A 26,458-nucleotide genomic window follows, 5' to 3' on the forward strand; every position below is an offset into this window, starting at 1 on the left:
TGATATTCTAAGCTATTTTAATACAAAACATACCATATATTGATGAACTTTGTGCGGTTACGTCGAATAAAAATGGCGGCATCCATCACGTTTTCGGTTGCAGCGCCTACAAGTTTAATCGGGAAAGGTGTTTTTGAATGAAGAGCAGTATTATTCTAAGGCCAAGAAATGGACAGGAAATATTAGTTTCCGCTTTTGTTTACATGGACCTCAAAAGAGCCTGGAGTAGCAGACACAATATCCGTCATGGAATGCACGTGATTCTTTCCCGCCAAAATGATATTTCATTAGAACGGACAGCAATAAACAGCAGACAACTATGTGCATATGAATAGTTTCTTGTTGTGTACGACGCTTTCTATAAGATAAGAAAACCGAAGGTAGGATTGGGTAGGGGGTCTGTAGGCATGCCCCACAGAAAAATAATGAAAATGCATGTATATTCGTGCAATCTTATGCATTCCGGATGTATTACCATGTCTTTTTTTTCTTTTTGGAGGTGGGGGGTGGGGGGTTGAGTGAAGGCACGGGCCAACAAAGCCTATATAGGGTACCACGCGAAAGTAATATTATCAAATATGTATCGGTTATATTCTTGGTGTCTAAAATGTGGTCGGAAAAAAACATCAGCGACAAAGGATTTGTCAAGAAATATTGTTTAGTGTTTTGAAGCATTGCACAAATTTTAGTTAAATCTAGCACTTCTTTCATGAAATTCAACCTTCAACCGTATGTGATTCATTCAAAACAAACAATCTGAGAATGTGTTTATTTCTGTTACAGGGTTTGCTCTAACGAGTAACTTTATCTTGCATTTTAATTCCTTTTGCTGTGTGTTCTAGTATATATAGTACTATGGAACTCTTGCTCCACAGACACGTATAACAAATATTTCCATAAAATAAGTATAAGATTGATAGCAAAATGCCAAAATCTTACTCCAGTAGAACATCTTTAATAGGGGTGTGTTGTCTCGGATAAAGAATGGAAAAAAAAAAGACTTATGTATATTGAATACATAGTCGATACAAAGCTAGTCGGAAAACCAAATCAAAGTTCCCGTGCTCCAAAAATATACTGACTTTCAAATAAAATATTTCGTCAGTATAGTGTTAATATATTTTGAAAAAAAAAAAGAAAGAAACACTGCTTTTTCAGTAAAAATAATGTTTCGCATAATTACACGAAATACAGCTAAATCATTTTCTCGTGCATAGTCGCATATATTAAAATTATATGTCAGACATCCAATGAAATATGTGTATCTTTAGTAAGTTGGTATAGTGTTAATATCTTTTGAGGAAAAATGATCAACTTGTATCATTTGCAAGACGGTATATTCTTATTAAAATGTGTTTTCTCTGTAGAGGTTGATGTGCAATTTTAAAACAGGCACGTGCAATTTCAGTTCCCTAATTTTTAAACATGTCAGTTTCATATATGTATTAATCCTAACTTCACGTTTTAACTCGCAAAGAATCTTCAATTGCAAGAAATATATATTTAATTGTAATGAAAATGAACTCTCCCAGGTAACACACTACACATTTGTAAATATATTTCAGTTTTTCATAGTCTTAACATTCAATTATTTTTGAGGGTTTGCACTGACGGGTATAATAGAGTCAATAAAATTAAAAATGCACCAAATTTTACCAATTTATACTATAATTATTTAATATTTAAAACAAAATAAAAATGATTTTAGAATAAAAACATAAATGCTTCGAACTTTTCAAAGAATCTGCCTTGAATCGGTCTTGTAGCTAATATCAATACATGACAAAGTTTATTATTACATACACGTTTCTATTCCCCGTTATGTTTCACTGGTACCGGAAACGTCAATATTTTTCCATACACTGACGCCTGATTTTCATATCGGGTGCGTGACGTAATTCAGTGTTTGTTCTTGCACTATTTTTTTTATTTAGTTCAGTATTGTCAATCCTATTCTGGCTATTGAACAAATTTATGATATTTACATTATATTTATACGTGTAGATGTGTATGTAATAAAAAGGTTATTATCTTTGCATCGGGAAATATGCACTCGTTCTTCAGCGGAAGAATATTGCGCTCCTAAAGTCGCGCAATATTTCCGCTGAGAACTCGTGCATATTTCCCGATACAAAGCTAATAACCTATAATTATTTAACTGAAAAGCATGTGATATGTATTTTTTTCTTCAAAATAAACCCGAATGGACAAGATGATGACTCTTATTTTGGTCATTCACGTAAGCGAAGAATATTTCCGTCAGAAATCGTATACAGAAATAACTTTTAATAAACTTCTCTCGGTTTTATTCATTTATGTTCAATCTGATTGAATAGGGTTGTGCACCTTACAAAAATAATTTTAAAAAAAGTAGTTTCTTATAGAGAGATTTAGGAAATTCATTTACGAATGCGCAAATTTTCGCGTGCTCTCGTGGAAATTCAAACTCGTATTTATTATAAAAACGTTTTACGTGGATGTATATTACTTTCCTATTGAAAGATTAATTATTCATATTATATATACGAATGAATGCTGCCATAAGTCCTGCAAAAACACCATTTATTTGAAAAAAAAAAAAAAAAAAAAAAAAAAAAAAAAAGAGCTACGGCTGCATTTCGGTAATGGAAATTTCCCGCGGGTTCACAATTCCAATTTCGTATAAAACATTCTGCGCGAATGTGTTTTATTTTCCTTTCGTATGTTAATTATCTATGTTACATATGATCGAATTCTTTTAAAAACAATCAGGTTATGGAAAGTGTATTCCGATCATGTCCATCATGTCTAGCTTTTTTGTCTGTCCTTTTAATTTAAAAGGTATACCGGCTCATATAAAGTCGTCCTTAAAATTAACTTTATATGAATTACTTTGTATAAATTTAAAAAAGCTGTAAATTTAATTAATTTTACGTCACAAAAATATACAGGTCATGTATTTCAGTAGCTCGATTCTGTTTATTGAATGCTGGTCGTAGTGCACAGTGACTGTGTATTGCGCCTGGCTGGTGGTCATAAAGATAGGCGGAACCGTTGGCTAATTAATTAATTGACATCGTTACTGACCAATCAGCTATCACCAATAAAAAATTACGTTCTGAAGGCGTTTCCCTGAGTGGTGCATTAAAAAATATATATGTAACTTAAATCACATCTAAATGTGGAATGCATATTTTGCATTGAATTGAATTTATGTAAATTACTATCAAATTGCAATCTAAATTTCTTTACTTTCAATTTACTTTGCGTTTAATTTTTCATGAAATTCTTAAATTTCCTTTGTATTTCAGCTGTTGTAAAATACTATAAAATTTCTGACTGTAATTTTAGGACAATAATTCTGCTGATTTATATGAAGTTAGTGCTTCTCCTTGCAAGTAAACTTTGAAAGCCACTGATCAAATTTCACACAATGACCAAGGGTTTTTCAATAAATGTATAGGTTATGTTAATCCCGACCCTAAGGGTCGTCCGGGCTCGAACATCGGTGCCATGTTCAAAGGCGAGAAAAGCGCCAAAATACATCTTATTTGTCTAAAAAAAACTCTGTTGTACATCAGCTTAGAATCAGAAGTAGCAGGCTTTTGTGTATAACTATTATTTCTATGGAAATGAATACTTTTGCGTAAGTTGTGTCCCTTTGCGTAAGTTGTGTCCCTCTGTATGATCTGTAGACTTGTTTAATAGTAATGTAAGTAAACATTTCTTTCGTAAGCAAATAATACATAGATCAATTTTTTATTCCTTCATAAGAAGAGAAGCATATATCAATACAAATATTATCACAATCACATGCAAGATATAATTCGATAACTATTTGAAATATACACATTGATGGTGAAATTTCGTTTCGGATGTTATCAACAAACAATCGTGATATACATATTTAATATATAATTGTTTCATACCTTTCTACCACAGACGCAAGATATTTTAGTGAAATAGCTTTAAAATTAAATCAAGTTATTGTCTAAACAGATACATAATTCATATATAATAATTCATACGGTTCCGTCGTAGGAACCTCTCAAAATGTACTATTTTCCGTTAAAATATTTCAATGAGGGGTGGAATATGTCTTTATTACCTGATGTCCGATTTTATTAAAATAATACGTTGTTGGAACATGAGAACAAGCCAGTACATGATACCTTGTTTGAAAGAACAAATCAGTACCTAAATAAAAAAAAGGCCAGGGGAGTTCGAACAAGAATCAAAACGCAACTTTCTTTAAAAAGTCGTGATTTCGTTGTTGTTGTTTTTTTTGGCACGTAGCTAAAAAGCCCTTTTTTATTCAGGCCACTGGGTTTAGTGTATTTCTATTATGAGTATAAATGAAAGAATTGACATTATCAGCCAACCGCTGTTTAAACATTAACATCCTTTCTTTTTGGAAGCTGATCACATCATTTATATACTTAGAACTTGAATGAAATATATTATAACCTCAACCATTTTAGAGACGGTCACTGGTCTACAGAAATGAAATAATTTCAAGCTCTGAAGCATGTATTTTCATTTGGTTGTAAAATATTTTGCTTACAATTCCATGAAAATTTAACATAGCTACTGACACGAAAATAAAATGCATGTAAAACGCGGTCAGTAGCAAAGGAGCATCATTGAAGGCACGTGCAATTTTCCCGCCAAAATAATTGAAGAAACGTAGAAGATGGCCTGATATTACGAAATATAACACAAAAACAATGTACTAAATTTGCTGTTAACAGTGTCGCGTTTTTGTTTAGGCTGGCTCTTTACAACTTACTCCCACGTGCAACCAAATATTCGGACAATTCTGCCCGTCAGTGTAGGAAAATGTATAGAAGATCTATGTCGAGCTAGCATATTTTCTACGGAAATACGGTTTTGGAAAAAAAATCATATTAAGCCAAAGGCATTTTTATTCCAAAACTTGCACGTATCATGTCCCGACGCCGACAAGGCTTTCAATTGCTATCTAACTTTACTGTTGGTGATTTAAATGAGTGGAGTGATCCTGCTCCGTTGCATTTTTCATTGTATTGTACATTCACAGATGTTTGATATAAACGGGACAGTACACAAAGAGATGAATTTTGTTCACGGATTATTTCAAAACTTCCTATTTTTGATAACATCGTTGAAAATATTGACTGGAAAAAATTCAAGGGATCAGAGCGAAACTAGTCTAAGTGTATATAGAAATAGAAGCAAACAGACTAGTTTCGCTCTAAGCCCTCGAAACAGAATGTCAGCAAACTTTGGCCAATATTTATAGCCGTTACTCAAACTCACACTTGACTCAAACTCGGGTAAGTATCATACACGTAGACCTCAAATAGAATGGAGTTCGCAAGTCATATTCATAAATTCCACTCAATTTAAACTTTCGGAAGGACAGCTCGAGAATTTGCTGTTGAAAATCGAAAATTGTTCGTCACGCTTTTACTCAAGGTAAACTGTTTCGATTATAAATATCTATATTTTGAAGTCATTATTCACTACTTCAGCTATAGCACTATTGGTTACGACGATGGGAAAATGTCTTTATTGCCGTGGCAGTCCCGAGTTTGATTCCCGACGCGGTCGTCTTTTTTCTTGATTTGGATTTTTTAAAATATTTTAGAAACAAAGATTCATATTCTAATGTTCATGATATGACCAAAACTTCAATTTGAAAGAAAAATTATTTTTTTAGCCAAATCTGGAGGCATGCTGCCTCCATTATAAACGCCACGTGCATGGCGGGAAAATGAAAAAATCAGTTTTATAGACATCTACTCAAGTGCGAAATACAGAAAAATCGGTGGCACGATGACATCTTGATTGACATAATTCTTTCGGTGACCATCAACGCTCTCAATGAAATTTAAAGCATGATCAAGACAGCAATTCCCTTGTTTTACATCTGAGGATACTTACCATAAATTTGAAATGAGATTGATTGTGCACCTTGTGAAAACAATTACGTTGTGGACACGTTATTAGCATTTTGGCGGGAAAGAATCACGTGCATTCCATGACGGATATTGTGTCTGCGGAAGGGCTACTCCAGCCTCTTTTTGGGTCCAAAAATAAATCAAAAGCGGGAACTAATATTTCCTGTCCATTTCTGATCCTGAGAATAATAGTGTTATTCATTCAAAAACATCTCTCCCAATTAAATTCGTAGGCGCTGCCACCGAAAACGATATGGATGCCGCCATTATTCGATGTCACCGCACAAAATTCATCAATATATCGTATGTTGATATGAAAAATAGCCCAGAATCTCACGTTTCACGACATGAATTACAGAAAATTAAAATCCTGAAAATGAATGTTATCTCTCGTCGCGCTTATCATCCCAAACAGTGCTAACTGTAAAGCGTTAATATAATTAATCAATAATTATAAAGATTTTCTTTTCATTTTTTTCCGTTGTTTTGAAGTAAATGAAATTAAGAAAATAGATCTCCAAATGGGGAAATTTGTAAATATCACAGTCGATTATTCTTACGTACAGCACCTATGTAAGAATACTTGACCGTGATATTTACAAATATTGAGCCATTTCAATTCAACGCCGATTTTTCTAGTTAATTATCGTTATAATACATCAAAATGATATATTTATGTTGAAATATATTATAAATATTCATAATCTACGAAGATTTGATCATTCCTATCAAGATTTGGGTAGATTTGGGTAAGATTTGGGTAGATTTGGGTAAGATTTGGGTAGATTTGGGTTTTTCGTGCTGCCCATCAGGGTCAATCGAAAAGCGAAGGATTATATTTTGTTTTGGCTCTCGTTTAACTATAGAAAATCTTAAAATAGAATGTACGCCTAACTCTTTCACATTAACCGCAATTCACCGGGGATAGAGAAAACATGCATAAATTTTGGTTAAGGTAACGAGGCTTTGCCGAGTTACTGAAAAAACAGTTACCCGAGTGCCGGATATTTCTATCCGCATCTACAACCTGTGGTATACTAGTATTATATTTCTTGCATACCGAATTATACGAATAATAATATGATAAATAAAGTACACCGAAATAAATTCTTTGCAGCACTCTTCTTACAGTAGCGCATTTCAACAAAGCGTGGAAAATGAACGTCAGTAAACAGAATGACGTCATGACGTTTAAAGGACACACGGTTCTGGTTTAGTTTTGTCATTTGTTGCGTAAAGCACAGGTGTTTGAAGCTCAATAATAAAATATATATTATGCAGGTTAGATCTCTTGATGCATCATCATCTATACATTTATTGATAGAGCCTTAAGCGCCCGTGCGTAAAGTTATTGTTACAGTAGCTTAGCTTAGAGATGTGTTATATTCTGCTTTAATGTATTTGTTTTCCACTTTTATTACGACCGGATTAATGCCTGTAGGCGTTCTTACTTATTGATCACACAGATAAGTTAAAGTTGATGCGCTGTTCAAACAAAGCCCTGAGAGAACTGTAGGGAAGCATAGTGGAACCGGTATGTATTTTAATGGAGAAGCCAGGCAAGAAAAGATTCCATCATTTTGCAATATTTCACCAAATGCTTCCAGTACTTCTTTAATTCACTGAGCCCAAAAAGTAACCCACATCCGGACCAAAGTCAGTAAAGGTTACTCAAATCGTAATCTTTGACTTGACTCTAGATCTAATAGGGAACCAATGTCTGTATCCTCAGTAAAAGCAGACCAAGGCTTACGTGATAAACTTGCTTGAAAAAAAGTATTTTACCCGTTTTTCTGTTGTTTAGTTCACACATTTGTTCATCCCGCCAGTTGAATTATAAAATGTACTTAAGCAATACAAATAGAATGGCATTACTTTGTCATATGTAAGAAAGTATCTCCATTTCACAAGTTCCGTGATATTCCGAATTGTGTACACCTCAAAATCTGCAAACTTTACTCTAGATCTTTCGTTTACGTAAGTAAAAGGTAAATATTCCACGAAGAAATTCAGGAGGTAAATCTTTAAGGCATTACTTTCAGGCCTAAGAACGTACAGTTTGTAGTTTTCGGGCGTATCGTCCTGACCTGTAAAAATATTTCTAACTGAGCTCCAAGTCCACCAGGTTTTCACTTTTTTCCATGAAAATAGATCAAGTGAATAATTTCGATACCAAGCTTTCGTATGGTCCATAGAAAAACCTTTGTGCCTGTTAACTTTTGCGGCGGCTTGGACTACTTTGATATAGTCCGTATCTAAATATCCAATGTCTGCGTCATGATCCCATGGGATGACGTCACAATATCGATACGCACCTAACGCTGTGCCGTAATCCACCCAGTACGTTACGTTATACATTTCTAATGCACTGGATACGGTTTTTATCAAAATTCGCAAATTTTCGCTTTTCTGTTCAGACAAGTCGCATGATTCAAGTCTCTTTTTGTTCAGATTTACATAAATAAAAATAATTATTCCAATGAATGTTACCAAAATAATCTTCAAAGGATTTTTCTTGCTGCAAAATGATTCAAGAAGTTTTACAGTCATTGCACGTTTTTTCACTATTTTTAGGTAAACAAAATTCCGTCCACACAAAAGTAAGTTGGAATTTTCCCCAGCAAAACTTAACTTTTTCATGAACATTATATTTTGTAAATGCTGTAGTTCTCGAAAAGTGATTAGACTTTACACTAGTATGTTTACGTATGACTGGTGTGTATGTTAACGTACACCTTTGTTCAAATAGTAACTTGTATAGCGTGAAGGTTTAAAACATATAAACAAAATCGGTCAAACGTGTAACCAGACTACCGAAATTTGTTTCGTGTCATTTTGAATATATAATAAACCGTTTGCATTATAGTTTATACATACAATGTTCTCTAGTTTACGGAATCTTGTAATGACATCTTAAGACAAATCAGAATTTAATGCTTGCATCATAACCCTGGTTAAAACTACAAGTACTGCATGCCGTTACGGCTATCGTTGCCTTGCCCCATTCGCCCTGGTAAAGGTGACAGCACGATAAAACTATAACACAATGCCAGTTCCAGCATTTTTAGGGCGAAAGTTCGATTGTAATTGTTCGATATCAATATGTACTTTCGTATCGTAATTTCGCCTTTAGATCGAGGGACAATATTGCGATTCCAAAACATGATAAGAAGGTGTAATTTTTATATCGCGTCTTCGCATCGTGTTTTCGTTCTTCCATTTAAATTATCCCGCCATCACATTGTATCTTTGCGTTGTATCATCGCAAGCATATCATTGAAGCCTAGTCGTCCAAAGGGACCAGTCTTAGCAAAACCCGCAAAGCGATAAAATCGCTGTTCACATGATTTTCTGCAAACCTAACGAGACCTGGAACCATTTGAGTAATACCTGAGAAGCCCGGTTTATCAGTCTCCAAATGTTGACTAACTGGTATTATTCTACAGTGTATATCTATGTAACACAATGATAGCTCGCAGGTCAGTTTTCAGTTAATTAATCATTGTGTTTATTTTATATGTTATTGATTTTGGTAGATAATCCTGATAATTCTTACAAATGATACGCATTCTGTTTACATGCGTAGGTCATTGTTGGTATTTACTACTCAAGCAAATACCGTAACATCGGAGTGTTTTATCCATTACGTTTTGGCCTAAATGACTTTGTTTACTATTATTACCGATCAGATATTGCGAAATTCTCAAAAGAAATTGATTTGGTCAGCCTTAATTACTTTATTTTTGTGTTCGATGGAATTTTCATTAATTGGCCAGAAATATTAATTACTTTGTTTACCTGTTCAGCATATTGTTGTTGTTTACAATTTATACAAAATGAATCACCGTTGAATGTTTTATTTATTAGATTTGACCGTAATTATTTTGTTTGTTTCGGTAACAGTCATTTATTTACGAAAATACACAATGGTGATTGATTCTACATCTGTTGTTTACTATTATATGAGTACATTATGGACGTGTTGATTGACATGTTTTGAAATTGCTTCGAATATTTTGAAATACTTGTAAACATGTTATTGCGTTGTAGTTCATAAAAAAGGTAGAAATACTTAGAGAATTAAGAGAGGAGAATGGGGAGAGGAGGACTGAGTCAAGAAAAAAGAGGACTGAGTTAAGAAGAGAGAGACAAAATCAGGAAGATAGAAATGTTTTACAAAATGGGATCGGATAATAGCAGTTTGGATCGGCTCAGATCAGCTCGGTTAAGTTCAATTTTTGGGTTCGGGTTAAAGAGCGGGTTAAAAATAAATGTGGAAGTTTTGGAACTGACTATTATGTTATAGAACTTTTTGACTTAAGCATACAAATTAATTAAAAGTTTGACGCGGGAAAATACTATTTAAAAAAGCTGATGTATTTATACCTGAATTGGCTATTAGTATAGTTGACGTCTGTATAACCTTGTAAATAAAACCGAGTGTGAAAAACTGCTGACTTTCTCAATCTATGCAACCAGTGTGGTGTTACATCTATCTCATGTGACATCACCAGAAATATGTTGTAGACAGTCCACTTATACCTTAAGAGTGATCTGCAAGATGCTTCGAGAACTGTCAAGCAATATACTGAAGATTCGCAATTATTTGTTGTTTTTTTTTTCACGTGCTATTACTAATCTTTATTATATATCTATATAAATTCTGTAGAAATCGGCTTGTATTTCACAATTAAATATGATCAGGCAGAAAAAAAAATCCGCATTGTACCTTTTAAATTTCGTATTGTAACTTTTGTATTGTATGCTGCCGGACTACTTTCATTAATACTTTCATTAATATGCATGACCTGACACAGTTCTATAAATAACACATATAAAAACTTCACTTAGTTCCATTTTAATATCGATAAACATTGAAGATTTCGTTCAATAACAAAACAAAAACAAAAAGGTAGAGGTATGTAATAAAAGGGTCATTATAACAGTTGCTAGATCTGGGATTTTGTATTCGGCTCTCGTGGATTTTGCAAGGTCGGATCACACTCGGCGCTTGCGCGCCTCGTGAGATCCGATCTGACAAAAATCCGCTCAATCCGAATACAGCATTCCAGATTTAGCTACTGCTATAATAACCCTATTATATTATCAGCGATGTTTTTCTGTTTTCGCCTTATTAATTGAGAAATAAATTGCTGACCTTCACCAATTTGTGGAATTATTTTTACGTTAATTGAAATGTACATACGTTTTTATATGATACCTTATGCACTTTGCATTTCCGGTGATATTTTTGTAAAAACGTAACCTATACATTTTTACTTTCTTAACATGATCTAGTACACGATACCTGAAATATGCATCTCGCTTTTCAGTTCTTGATAAAAAGTTTGTAACTGGACACTCCTAGATGTTCGCATCGTAGCACATTTCGTATTCTATATGTGTAAGTATTATTATTGAAAACTCATCTAAACGCTAATCTAAAACCTTATGCAGAATCATGCTTTATGTTTGTTTTGCTCATTACTCATGTAATTATGGTTATTACTTAATGTTTTTAATCAATATGGGTATTTTTTTTCTTCTTGATGCACACTGCAATTATTGCACTTAGGAGGTAGGATAATTAGTTGAACCGCAGCATGTTTTAATATTTCGTGTAATATGAAGTTTTAACTGCTACAATCTCAATTTCGTTTGTCTCTGTCTCTTCAAGTTCAATTTTTTCCAGGTTTGAAGAACATGACCCTCCAAAGGTATTTCATATTGAAAGAAGAAGGAAAATACGGATATTTAACACTTTTCAGTGTATTTTAGTTTCATTGATATCCGTAGAAGTCTGCATAATTGATAATTTTACTGGTATGCACGTTATCTTTCTAATATAAGCTTAAAATGTATATGTCGCGGGGCTCGTGTTTCCATGGTAACGCATTTTCTCACATTTTTAAACAACTATGTATAAAAATAGGGGTTTTCGACGGCTTCAGTGCCATTCTGTTAATGACCAACATGAAATATTTGGGTAATATTATTAGCAAAATACCAAGCACTTTACATGGTACCCTATTTTTCTTAAATTTTAAAGTAACCATGGCAACAGAGATGTTTTAAATAGCTTATATCTTGCTGTTTGTTGTAATTTCTTTAAAAAAATATTGAATAAGATTGTCTTTCTGGTTGATGTAGCTTTAAAACATATAATTTCTAACGTAGGTTACATTTTCGTGTTATTTGCATTTATTCAAACAAATTTCACAGCTTAGAATACGTACAGCAGTACCCCTCGTCTGCCATTTTTCATGGAAAAATCGTTCAGCGTGCTGCTATTATTCCGATGGATATTGTTGAAATGAAAATAAAAAGCCGAAGCTGTGTTTCTTAAATAGACCAGTGTCAACGCTTTTGAATTTTACATTTAGATACATAGGCCACGGGCTTTGTTTCCATGGTAACATCAATTCAATTCAAGAAACCACAATTTTCTACTGAAATTTGAACAATTTTAGATCTTAGTTTTAGTATGTAAGTAACAAATTATCAATGGAACCTGAAAAATAGGTATTACAAATTAAACTGCTAGACTTTTTATTTGAAAATGGCCATAACAAGTAACCTTTCACCCAACTATATTCCAAATAACATTGGTTGCCATCATCCATTTTCTTACATTCCGCATAACATTTCAATATAACTACATAAAAGAAGCAAAATATTGATTATTATTCAGAGCAAAAGACTCATAAAAAATATTTCAGCAAATAATGGTTATCTGAAAATAGTTAAAATAAAGAAAATGTACAGAATTACGTACTTTCAAGATAAAAGCTATTAATTTTGCGCGGTAACTGACACGTAACGTCATGACGTCAATGACGTCATTTTAAGGCAACATTGTTTTGAAGCGTTTCTGCTGCAATTTATTCATTATTTCTGCATTATTAAACCATAAAGCATCAGATCGAAGACAAGTTCATGAATTGTTTTCAGAAGAATGAATATACAAACACATTTAGTTTGTCGTAAACGTCGTCGTAAATCGTCACGTTAGCTTCCGGTTGGACATGCGCACATACAAATATGAAGGTAACCTACCTCCTTAATTGTATGTTTTAACAAACATGTATATCCTTATATGTTATTAAAGTGATAAGATTTTACAATGAGAAATTGCAGTATATTGATATTTGGATACTACCTTTTTGCCAAAAAAAAAAACACCTGATAATAACCTTAAACAATTACACTAATATGAACTTAGGTGCTACCTAGAAGGCAGAGCTCCCTTGAAAAATCACCAGTGCCCCTTGAAAATTAAAGGAGTGCTGCTGGAATGACCTGGGATTATGGATCCGTTTTAGGAAGTTTATGTTCTTTAAGATCTATTAAAATTTTCATGAATTAATGATAATTCCTGATTTCTGAATGAATGTCTTAGAATGCATTAAGATTAAATCTAAAGAAAGTTTCAGTTCTTTTTAGAAAGAATAATGTGTCCAACTTTAAGGCAAAATACTGCTATGATAGACCTCTGGTATGGGAGAATGAAAATCATTTACATGTACAAAGCTTGTTTAAAAACCAAAAGACTACTGGTTGAGGACCACCAAATTCGGACGACCACCAAACCGGACAGTTTCGTAGCTGCTAAATTTTGCTGTAATTTTAATAATCTTTTATTAGTCAAACACACATTTGATTTTTTAACAATGATGTGGAATTTTATCTGACAAAAATAACTTATTGAGGAGGAAATTTCATTTTTTTATTTCGTCATTCATACTGAAGCATGAAACTATCATGGGGGATTTGGAAATCCGCACTGCATTTCTTACTTTCATATAGCAGTTTTCCACACAAAAAAATCTGAATAAAATTTATATCTTTCAGGCCAATAATGAATACTTCGACTCGTTTTCACATCACATAGCAAAATGTCATCAGTACAGAGGTTCCCATAAGTTGTAAAAAAAACTGTCCAGATATATGGTACTGCCAAGCAGTGAAAGTAAATAGTTTAGTTGACCCTACATTCGGCCCTGGAAAGGGCATTAATCATTCGTTAGGGGTAAACAAATTAAGTCTTCTTCTTAAGGGTGCACCTAACTATGTTCATGTGAAATTTCACAGTTGTAATGAAGGAAATGAAAGAGAAAATGGCGAAAAACCTCTAAAAGTGTCCGGTTGGTGGCCCTCGACCAGTAGCTTTGTACATGTAAATGATGAGAATTTTACCCAGAGAAAATCACTTTTTTGCCGAAATTCTCGAAAACTTCTGTTTTATTTACTGAACTGCGAAGTTAACATTTTTATGGTTAATCTTTTAGCACAACTGATACAGATTAGGAATGGTAGTTACTAGTAGGAGCCTTTTTGATGTTTATTGATAATTCATAGTCAATAGTTCTTTTTCTAGTAATAAACTCTGGTCAGTGATTTTTAAGCTTGTGGATGAAATATATGTTAACAGGGAGAAGAGCATTTTGTGCTTTTCACAGTTCAATGCCTGTAATTTTGATCCAAAAACCTTTTTTTTTTCAAAAAAGTTTTATCTACTGACTACTGTAGGCTACAGACAGTACTACATTGGAACCTGACATCACTAACAAAACACTTGTTAAATATCACATGAATAACTTTATTGTTTTTACAATACTTTCAAAACCCATAATAAATAAAATAAAAAAAAACTGAAATTAAAAAGAAATTAAAAAAAAAAGACGCTTCTGGTGAGGATCGAACTCCCGACCTTTGGATTTCAACGCGACCTCGCTAACCACTGCAACCAGTGGAAGTATGACGTCATCACCACAAATATAAGTATATATAAAAACTTCAGTTGCGGCAGCGTGACGAAAATCGTTTCACACTGAAAATATTGTATTTTACCTTTCTTTCTTCGTAGAAAATGTATTTAGTACTAAATTCTTATTATCAGGCGCTCATTTACATTTTTATTCAACGTTCAAAGCAGTAAGCGAAACGCTTTTGTCAACTGTAAACAGCAAGCGTCTATTGACGTCTTACTGATTAATTACTATGAGCATTGCGTACTGGAAGAAACCCGAACAACACCGATTCCAAAAACTTACCACGAATTTTCAACTCGATAGTAATGTCTGTACACAGTTTTATTCATTTTCTTTTTGACACGTCTAACCGTAATGCGACGCTGTTGGCGCCGCTTCGCGGCGCCGGTAGCTCTGCTATTAAATAGTAAAGTAATAGTGAGTATGAAGCATACATTAAGAGGTACATATATAAAGGGTATTCAAGCGTCAGCATATTAGCATCCGAACTCCTGTCCCATATTTTATTAACTGATGAAATATTAACTTTACACTTCAATAACCTCGTAATAACATTTTTTAGCTTTGTACCGTGACCATAACGATAGGTAACGATCAAGACCACTGACTATATAAAAACTCATATAGTGTTGCTCTTGTTTATGATCGTTATACATTGAAGTGTCGAGTTATTTATATAATTGTAATAGTTTTAATGTATTTGTCTCATGATTTCGCGTTAAAAGTTGACTGTATGAAAAGAAACCTTATTTCTGTAAATGGCCAAAGGTATATTGTATATGCCGATATGCCAATAAATCTGAAACTGAAGCCCCACTTTGATTATACAAGCCATGATGATTATAGCCTTTGTACGATAGATTTTTCATTTACGTTAACGCAAGGTCTATCATTGTACTTACGTTATATACGGCTGTGTAGTAAACGTATTATCCCAAATTTTTATTTTATATAAATACGTTTGCTGAGGTACTAGTTTGATTTACTGTTTTGAGAATTTTACCATCTTACATTTCCAGTTTGTAACAGCACCGTATACATATCTCTATTCAGAATGTTACATTTGGTTTGCCGCACATGTAACTGATGAAAAACGTGACCAAGATCAATTCATTTCATTATTTTATTTGGCATAAACAAATGAATGTTCATCGCCAAAAGAGTGGCGTACAACACAACGTCTATTCTAGAGATTGCATTTCATTTTGATGCATTATATATATATATATATCTATATAAATCTATCTATTTACCTATAAAATCACCATTTATGTCATTGCTCCTAGTAGTCATGTGCCTCTCTTCAGGGAGTGTGACGACATCATTTTCCCTATATATTCTATATAAAGCCGCCATCTTGGTCTCGGAGGAGGGAATTTTCTCCACTAATTTTTTAATCAATTTAACGTAATTAAAACCGTCTGCTATTTTAATTAAACATTTGAATTGTGTATGTATAAGACAACAAAGGTGAATTACTATTATTTAATGTAGACAATATGGTCACTCTGTGTTTAAAATAAAGAAAAAGATAAAATGCTAATTGACATTCCACAGTGTGCAAAATAACATTTTTTTAACTTAACAGCGATAGTTTAACGCTCAATTAGTCAATAATGTAAACATACTACAGCTATAAAACGACTGACTCACTGTATGACACAGAGAACGAAACGGTTCGCCAATTTAGTTTCTACATTTTAAACTTTCCATTTGCAAGTCAATTTAACCATTAAACTTATTTAAATGATATTATAACAAAGGTAAATCGTTCGATTTTAATGCGGTTGATAATTAATTTCGTCTTGATTTAATTTAAGTCGTTATTTTGTGTGTTTTATAGAGATTCGCCCGTTGTTCTAGTATAATTGCAACCGAGTAAAATACTAAATATAGCAACGAGTATCGGAAAACCCGAGGTTATAAATAGTACCCATATTAGGCGTGGGTTACCGCAGTTAGTAGATAAAACAGCGCGCCAACCCGTTCTCGCCGTTAAATGCCATACTATTAAGTCAAAATTAACATTATTCATGGGGTTTCTTGTATTATAACGAAGTGAAAAGTTACCTTTTATAAACATTTCATAATTAAACCTCTCATCAATTAAGCATCGAAATGAGACATTCTTCTATATGATTTATATTATTTAAATTACCACCAGTTGGACGATTTATGTTTACACTGAAATGTCACTGGCGCACGCTTAATATTTTGAAAATCAATAGGTGTTCTTCATCAGTTAATAACATTTTCCGAATAATTCATGTTTATGTCACACGGAAAGAATAAAAGACTGTATATTTGGAAAATCGACAAATATTTTACAGGGAGGTAATGTTTTACATATTTGTTTGAGGTGATCATTTTATTGTACTTTTATACACTTAAAATGTTTATTTTGCCCGCGGGATGGGCGTATGTGGGGCGGGAATCTGTATGTTTGTAACTGATGTATTTAATTTAACAGGTAAAGTAGACGAAAGATATTCAGATTTTATTGTCTAAAAGCTAAAAGTGCATCGTGTTACGTTTTTATTACCTTTTAGCCATAAGTGAGTTATTGAAACACATGCTGTAAATACCGTATTGTTCTCTTTTCAGAGCTGCTTAGAGGTTCAGTTGAAGGCGTATATTGGTGAGTGCGTTTTAAATAATAACATAATACAGGGTAGATTTTCTACGTTTATTTATATACTTATAGTGCTTTTTTTTTACATAAGATAATATGGGTAATATTAGTAAAGGTTTTGTATACAAGTGCATTCCCTCAATGTCACTAGACTTAATCCAGCTATTGAATTTCTTTGGAAAGTACTTCCATTTGACAAACAATTGCTTCTGTTTTCCTTTGCCTTTTGTCTTTAAAATTGTTTCAATCTTCCACATATGGTCTGGATCAATGTTCAACCTTTGCAGTTCGCTTTGATAGAAACTTCCTTTAATTTCTTCCTGCTGCATGTCAGATAACCTATATATAGGAAAAGTCCCTCTGTAGTAACGCTTGCTTATTTGAAATATCTCTCCGCTGTATGTTTGGTCATAAGCGCGAGTAAATATATCTTTCAAGTGTGTTCCTCTTACAAAATCTCCGATCTTATACATGTAGCGTTTCTTCGTAGCTTTATATATCTGTTTATGAGATGATTTTTGAGCAAAGTAGGTTGATAATCTGACTTCTTCTTCGTTAGCATGATTTACATCAGCTGGTGCCATTCCTATTGTTCTGTGAATTGTCTGGTTATAACTGTCGGCTATGTCCTCCAGGATTGGAATATAACTGTAATCACCCTTATACGTAAAGTAGCGAATCATTTTTGACTTTATGGTCAAGTTGGCCCTTTCTGCTATTGAACTCTTTGTTTCATTCTGTGTAGGTGAATATATGACGCCATGCTTCTTCATCAGCGTTTGTACGGGTATTGCTCTGAACTCCTGACCTAAAGTTGAACATAGATATAATTAATGTCTAAAAAACACACAGAATTTTATATAATTTTCTTGTCATACAGAATGTTTAGAATATAGGAACATTACTACTTGTAATGTATACTTTTACATAAAACGGTGCTGTATTAAGTTTCTTTAATATGATGTATTAGAAATCAATAAAAGAAATACCTTTATCAGTAATAAGTCGTTTGGGAACCCGACCAGACTTTTTCAGAATGTCTTTGAATGCATCTGTTACATCTTGTCCAGTTTTTTGCTTCAGCGGTCTCAACCATACGTATTTGCGTGTCGATTACAAGTAATATATATTTGAATTTTTTGTTCCATTTTTCAAATTTTTTCATGTCAAATCTGCCATCCAAAGATAATCTTTTCCAGCGCTTACGACGTGGTTTCTTTGAAATCGTCTTCGTACAGGCTTGTGTAGACTGTATGATTCTTGATTGTGCAAAAAATTTTTGATCTTGTGCATGCCAATATGATATTTTCCTTCATTTTTCACCACTTTGTACAGTTTTTGTGGTCCACTATAACTAGCTGGATGCGACGGATCAAAATAGATTTTCTTTAAATAGTCCTCCCACGGAGCCATGTCCGCACTATCCAAAGTCAACAACATAAATGAATTGAATGTTCACATGTGACTATATTTATTCAGTATCAGTTTCGTCTTCTTCGCTTTCATCATCTGTTTCTTCGTCCGACATTTCTGTCTCGAACAGTTCTTTAACGTCAGACTTGTACTTTCGCAGCACACGCTTTATAATTGCCGATTGAGTGCTTACATTCTTCTGTGTCAATGAATGTATGTCTTGTAAAATCTTTTGATGCAGTGTACTGTTTTGAACTGGCAGAATATACGAATCCAACAAATACTCGTATTACGTGAAGAATGTGCGTTCATTATACGGCTGAATACGATCTTCTGTCATTTCCTGTGCAGAGTCCTTGTCTTCTCCGTCCTGTATAAACTGATTATACAATTTGTCGTACTTATCGTCGTTATAGTCTATAGCTTTTTCCCAGAGGGAAAGATATGCCTGATTTTCTCCAACGTCATGTTCCATTTCATCATCACTGCTGTCTTCTATTTTCTTCTTCTTTGGTTGTGTGCTATCGTTATTTTCTGCAAACCACCCTCGTTTTACGTGTCTTTGCACGTCATGTGAGGAGTCAAACAAAAGTCCACAATCGTCGCAAGCATTTGTATTTTCTGCCATAATTTCACAATTATTTCCTGCGATGTCCACAGTTTGGCTTCCGACTGACAAATGATTTAAATCTGATTGCTGCTCGCCTTTTATACAATTCTGGTTCTGTTCTGTTATGTGATTGGTCAATTCAGTTTGCCTTTCGCTTTTCCCTACCCTCCTTGTTACATCGTACTTCAATCTGTCATGTTCCAGTGTAAATGGTTTTAGATCCACCAACAGATAGCCATAGGGCTGTTTTGTTGCTTTCTCAAACTTCTTCAAAAAGTAATCAGTTTTACCGGGGTACATCTGCCTCGCTAATGTGATCGTAGCCTGTTTATCTATCGGATTATTGAACAACACTAAGTAATGACAGTTTCTCCTCTATGTCGGGTCCTTGCTGGCGTACAAATTTTGATTAATAGAAATCACTGACAAAAATCGGTGATGCGATCCCTCTGTGAATAAATCTGTGATTCTTTTGTCCTTTCCAGCCTCCAACATCATATCATCTAGTATCAATAAGTTGTTCAATTTCCGATCAAAAAAGTCATCGTCTTCAATATCGGACGGAATGCCTTGGTGAAACTCAACTCTTGGATAGATTGTCCTTTGAATTTCGGTATACATTGGCTGCCATCTCCTATACAACTTAACTGTCCTTTGTATCTGAGGACAGATCTTAGTGCTGTTATTTTGCAGCCAGTCCTTTACTAGTGTTGTCTTCCCGCAAGCCGTTGGACCTGAAACCATCATGGTAAACGGGTGTTGAAAGATTATATCCTCTGAGGCGTCACTAGTTTTTTCTTGCGGCTCTGTTTTAAGTAGTTTTCCTTGCCAAGGCGGCGGTAGTATTTGCTGTTGTGCGGGCGGCGGTAAGCCATGTGACGGTGGCGTTCCCTGTGGCGGCGGCGGCGGCGGCGGATACGCTTCACTGCTCTGCGGATACATTTGAGTGATTCCACGGTTTTTGTTTCTTTTGTGTCTCAGCATAACATCTCTTCTCGAAAAGTCCTGGATACAGACAGGACATGTTGCCGGATACATGTTGTTCCAATGCGGACTTAATCGCAAATAAGCCTTATTTTCTATTTTTGTGCTTTTTAAGCCCTCATTCATAAACTGCCTTCTAAATTAACCAATTAAAATGCAAGAAAGAGTAGCCAATGAAAACGTCTTTTTAATGCCTGGATGGCCAGTAAAAAGTCTGCTATTCTGACCAATCAGATGCAATTTTTGGTAACCAATTAGATGTTAGAAATAACATTCACTCGTATATCTACAAATTAACTTAGCGACTATTTCTTTCTATTTCCAGACGTCAAGCAGTCAACATGAAATTTTGTTGCCCCGAGTGTGATTACAAAACAGACAAAAAGAGCGAACTACTAAAACATCAGCGCTCTGACAATCACTTGGAAAAGTTCAACTGTAATATATGTGGAAAAGTATTCACAAGGAAGGATAATTTAGACAGACATGTTTACAAGCACCGAAACGAAAACAGTTTTCATTGCTCAGAAGGTGGATGTGCATTTAGCCGGGAAGACAATCTTTTCAGACATTTGCGAGACAAAGATCAAGTTGGTAGCGGTCGTAAGCGGGCAGGAACATCCACTTCAGAAGCATCAGCTCCAAAACATAGAAAACTTACTAATGCCAAGGAATACTACAATCTGCGTAAAGTCAACGAAAGGATAATAAAAAAGTTTAGGACCAAATCATCGACATACAAGGCCACATTCAAGAACTTGGAAGTTGTGGAATTACAAGACATTTTAACTACGTTACAGGCATTGTTTTCTTCCATATTTAATGAGGTTACAAAAGGGAGTAAGTCAAATTATCTCGTTCGAATTATTGTGCAAAGTCCAACATTGGATTACCCTATAGTTATTCCATTCGGACCTGTAACTGTCTTAACGGCTGATCGTTTTCTTCAGGAAGTGGAACGTGTTTTACAGTCAAATGAGGACTATGTTATCAATGAGAGTTTGGAGTTCGAAATAACATTAGTAGACATGCCAAGCGGTGGAACAAGAAAACGTTGCAAATTTGTGAACAATGACAGATTTTTACTGGAAAAGAAATGTATTATTCGGATTAAAAACTCTGACAATTTATGCTGTGCAAGGGCCATAGTAACAGCAATGGCCAGAATTGATAAACATGAAAAGTGGGAGAGCATTAGAAAGGGTTACGAACCGCAGGGTGACCTAGCTAGAGCTTTACATAAAGCTGCAAGCGTGAAGGAAGGCCAGTGTGGAATAGAAGAAATCAAACAATTTCAAACAGTACTGGAGGGATACCAGCTACACGTTCTCTCTAAAGAACATTTTAATGCTATGATTTATACTGGAACAGAAGCGGAAAACAAAATATATTTATATTATCACGAGGCCCATTACGATGTCATCACGTCAATGTCCGCGTTTTTGACACGAAATTACTTCTGCACTACGTGTAATAGAGGGTACGACCATAAAGACAAACATGCTTGTAACAACATCTGCTCTTCTTGCCGAAAAGTACACGAGAGGAATGATCTGGACGACTGGATACATTGCCAAATATGTAACAGATACTTTCAGGGAGAGGTGTGCTTTGATCTCCACGCAACGATTACCTATAAAGGTAATTCAATCTGTAAGACTTATTACAGGTGTGCTGAATGTAGTACGACAATCAACAGAAAAATGCATAAGAAAGAACACGTTTGCGGGGAACGATATTGTGACACTTGCAAAATCTTCGTCAGTGAAACGCATCAATGTTTTATGTTGCCTGAAGAAACCGCGGATGATATGCCAATGTCGATTGAAGAAGAACTTATAAATGATGAGGAAACTGCTAAAACGTTCATCTTCTTCGATTTTGAGTGCACACAAGAGAACATGGTAGCCTGTCGTAAAGGATATCTTCCCGACTCATCTGGAATTTGTTCCAACTGCAGCAAAACAATGTGTGGTTCTCTCGAGCATTTGCCCAACCTGTGTGTGGCTCACAAAGTATGTACAAAATGTATACAGCACGATGTCACCAACACAAGCCAATGTAACAACTGTGGTAAAAATGAACATATTTTCAAAGGAAGCTTAGACGACTTTTGCTTGTGGCTTTTTTTCAAAAGATAATTTTAAAACCACAGTGATTTGTCATAACTTTCAAGGATATGACTCATATCCTATTCTTCAGTATCTATACCGAAATGCCATCGTTCCTAAGATTGTTCCAAATGGAGCAAAAGTGGTGAGTCTTGTTGTAGAGTCATGCAAGGTTAGAATGATTGATTCAATCAATTTTATACCCATGGCACTGGCAAAACTACCAGCTATGGTTGGCATTGAAGAATTGAAAAAGGGTTACTTCCCACACCTTTACAATCGAATGGAAAACCAAGGAGCAGTGCTTGATTGCTTACCAGATGTACAATATTACAACTACGACTCGATGAAGCCATCAGACAGAGAAGTATTCTTGAAATGGTATGAAGAAAACAAAGACAAGCTATTTAACTTTCAGTCGGAATTGTTGGAGTACTGTAGATCTGACGTAGATATACTTAGACGAGGTTGTTTAACCTTTCGGGATAACTTCATGAGCATAACAAACATGGATTCATTCGAGCAATGTATTACAATAGCCTCTGCGTGTAATTTAGTTTTTAGAACTAACTTTTTAGAACAAGATTCTATCGGCATTATTCCATATCACGGGTATAAACCGGAACAAATGCAATCAGTTAAAGCATTGCAGTGGATTAAATACCTGTCGCGTACCCATGGTCACCAGATTCAACATGCCAGGAACGGCGGTGAAAAGTGCATAGGACCATACATGGTTGATGGTTACTATGAGACTATCGGGGGCGAAAAGGTCGTATTAGAATTTCATGGAGATTTTTGGCACGGAAATCCGACAAAGTACTCAAGTTCTACAGTGAATCCGGTGAGAAAACTAACCATGGGTGAACTCTACCAGAGGACACTTGATAAAAAGAAATATTTAGAGGAAAATGGCTCTACGTATGTATCAATATGGGAGTCAGAATTTGACCAGCAGGTAATCGGAGATCCTGTAATGGCGGAATTCATCAAAAACTGTCAAACTGTCAAAACCTTTGCAGCCGAGAGACGCGTTCTTCGGAGGACGTACAGAAGCATTTACACTCTACAAAGAAGCTTCATCAGTAGAGACAATCCAGTACTACGATGTCACATCTCTTTATCCTTTCATCAACAAAACCGGAAAAGTACCATTGGGTCATCCTACCATCATCACAGAAAATTTTGAAAGCCTTGAAAACTACGAAGGTCTTGTTAAATGCAAAGTCATTTCGCCACGTCAGCTGTTCCACCTTGTTCTACCATGCAAGGTCAACGGTAAGTTGTTATTTCATCTGTGTAAATCGTGTGCTGAAGTCAAAAATAAAGATATGTGTATTCATACAGATGAACAACGATCTTTTGAGGGAACGTGGGTGACAGATGAACTAAAAAAAGCCATTGAAAAAGGCTATCAAATCGCGAACATCTATGAAGTCTGGCACTTTGAGAACGTGTCGCAATACGATCTATGATACTATGAAAGGAGGAGTATTTGCTGAGTATGTAAATACCTTCTTGAGACTGAAGCAGGAAGCTAGCGGTTGACCATCATGGTGTACAACAGAAGAACTAAAACACAAGTATATTACACAATACCTTGAAAAGGAGGGTATCTGGCTTGATAACGAAAACGTACGAAAAAATCCCGGCATTAGCCTTAGCAAAGTTGATGCTGAATTCGTTTTGGGGTAAGTTTGGACAACGTTCAAACATGTCACAAGTTGAAATCATCGACGATCCTGCCGTTTATTTCGATAAATTGACCAGTGAAAAAGAAGAAGTCACCTGTGTTAATTATGTATCAGACGACTTGGTTGAAATGAGATGGAAATATAAAGACGATTTTGTGGACATTAACGCAAAAACAAATGTCATTATAGCTGCTTATACGACTGCCCAAGCCCGTCTAAAACTGTACAGTTACTTAGAGCCTTTAGCTGAAAGGGCATTGTACGCGGACACAGATTCGGTTATATTTGCCACAAAAGAGGGTGAATGGGTACCTCCCCTGGGTGATTATCTCGGCGATCTTACTGACGAAGTTCCAGGAAACGCTATAATAACTTTCATTACTGGAGGTCCAAAAAACTACGCATTTCGCTTGAAAACGCAGGATGGATCTGGAAAACAAACACATTGTAAAATCAGAGGAATCACACATAGTTACAGAAATTTACAAACCATCAATTATGATGTAATGAAGACAATGGTACTTGATAGTTCCGAAGAATCAATAACAGTTAAGGATCCTTTCAAAATTAGTAGAGACAGAAATAGTACAAAACTTTTAACTATGTCACAAAACAAAAATTACAGACTAGTGTTTGACAAGCGAGTCATTCGTGAAAACTTTATCTCTTATCCATATGGATTTTAACAGATATAAAGACAATATTGGTTGTACTGAACATTGGCAAAATAGACTATTTCCCAGTTGAATGAACAATGTGTTTTTTGAGCGTTATCAAAGACGAATGGATTAAGTGTAATTGCAAATAAAAGATTTCAGTGGTGTGCAATTAAAGATTATGAAGTATATGGAACTTTCTTTCTATGTAAATAGTTTTCACATATATTGTACATTAAGCTGTTATAGTTGTGTATCGTAGTCCTAATAAAAAGAATAGAAAATGTATGCTGTTTCTTATTGATCTGTGTCTTAACATTGATCAACTATATGCCTGTACATGTATATACTTGTAACAGAACTCTCACAGTTGGTATTATGTTTATATGGCCCCTGCATCAACCGATGTAACCATACTATATTGAACCTAGACTCGAAAGCCTACCATACTGGGTAGATATTTACTGCTATTTGTACATTTGGATGGGCATATTAGCATTTCTTAATCATGTAGACACATATATGTATTGTGTGATTGATCTACCTTTAAAACGTAATTCATCAAAACTCCATTCTAATATCAATACAATCAGCCAAGCAATCAATATAGCATAAAAGATGAAGCGTAACATTGTTTAACCATATTGATAACGTCACGCATTGTATGTATTGAAAGTTTCCTTCTCTGAAAATTCCCTCCTCCGAGACCAAGATGCCGGCTTTATATAGTATAGGGAAAATGATGACGTCACACTCCTTGAAGAGAGGCACATGACTACTGCTCCTAACAAAATGAAATACCTGACCCGATTTTTCTCTCAGTAAGGTGTTTTCTTTTACTCTACATTACGTTTTCTCTAAACTGACTTCAAAACGTACCATTTGTCTAGTAGAGTTTCAAAATTTCTCGTGGCAGATCCCTGATCTCCAATCATCCAGGCTAATATCGTAAACTTGCTCAGGATCTACGGCTCCAAGCTTATATATTGTTTTTCGGTTATTTTACCTCCCCAAATGTAGATCGTGTCTACTACAAGAAGCCGGGAAGCAGAATATATCCAAGCGGCAGGATGTAAGGAGTCTACTGATTGGTCACACCTACATGCTTCGGTCCACTGGGTGTTTGCGTTTTATGACTATTCGAGGGTGTTTCATGAACAATAATATGATAACAAAATGTAAATCAATTACATATAGATCTATTTAAGATTTTATTGAAAATGAAGATCATTTTATTTCCGACTCTATATATTTCAGTTATTGTAGTTACTATTGTAAAGAATTTATTGACATTTATTACCCGACGCCAGGAGGCAGCGGGTTTATTGGTATCCTAAATTTTTTTCGCGTGTGGGACATGGAGCAAGTCACGTGACAGATTTTCGATCCTGTACAGATTCTTTTTATTCGTAGATGTGTGATACATTAACACTTTATTTAAATGATAAAATATTCTATTTATATTTATATATTTTATAATTTTTTTTTAAAAAAAAATAAAAAAATTTGGGTCACGTGACAAGTTTCGGCCATCTTCGTAACACACCGTAAGTTACGTCCATCTTCATCTTTCGCTTTCGGATGACCGTGACCTAATTCACACGATCCTTTTGTTTACATTTTCATTTCTACAATTTTCGCTTTTCATGTGGTGCATTTGATTTAG

General features: G+C 34.7%; 2 protein-coding genes across 6 annotated transcripts in view; one reads left to right on the top strand and one right to left on the bottom strand.

The window, feature by feature from the left end:
• The window catches only part of LOC123552385 (armadillo repeat-containing protein 2-like), a 465,377-nt gene that overhangs the window by 259,781 nt on the left and 179,138 nt on the right, over nt 1–26,458 (bottom strand). The window lies entirely within an intron of this gene.
• Nucleotides 9,964–25,078, top strand: LOC123552381 (zinc finger protein 624-like). 5 transcript variants are annotated; one of them, XM_053541881.1, is made up of 5 exons: nt 9,964–10,145; nt 11,255–11,325; nt 11,614–11,744; nt 17,297–17,330; nt 20,657–25,078. In XM_053541881.1, the coding sequence occupies exon 5, from the start codon at nt 20,673–20,675 to the stop codon at nt 22,470–22,472; it is 1,800 nt and encodes a 599-aa protein (XP_053397856.1). In that variant the 5' UTR covers nt 9,964–10,145; nt 11,255–11,325; nt 11,614–11,744; nt 17,297–17,330; nt 20,657–20,672; the 3' UTR covers nt 22,473–25,078. The 5 variants fall into 5 exon arrangements, with proteins under 5 accessions (XP_053397856.1, XP_045197942.2, XP_053397855.1 ...); XM_045342007.2 differs by lacking the exon at nt 11,614–11,744; XM_053541880.1 differs by lacking the exon at nt 11,614–11,744 and having other exon boundaries at nt 9,964–11,325.

This window comes from Mercenaria mercenaria, chromosome 4 (assembly GCF_021730395.1).
Source record: "Mercenaria mercenaria strain notata chromosome 4, MADL_Memer_1, whole genome shotgun sequence".
Classification (NCBI taxonomy): domain Eukaryota; kingdom Metazoa; phylum Mollusca; class Bivalvia; order Venerida; family Veneridae; genus Mercenaria; species Mercenaria mercenaria.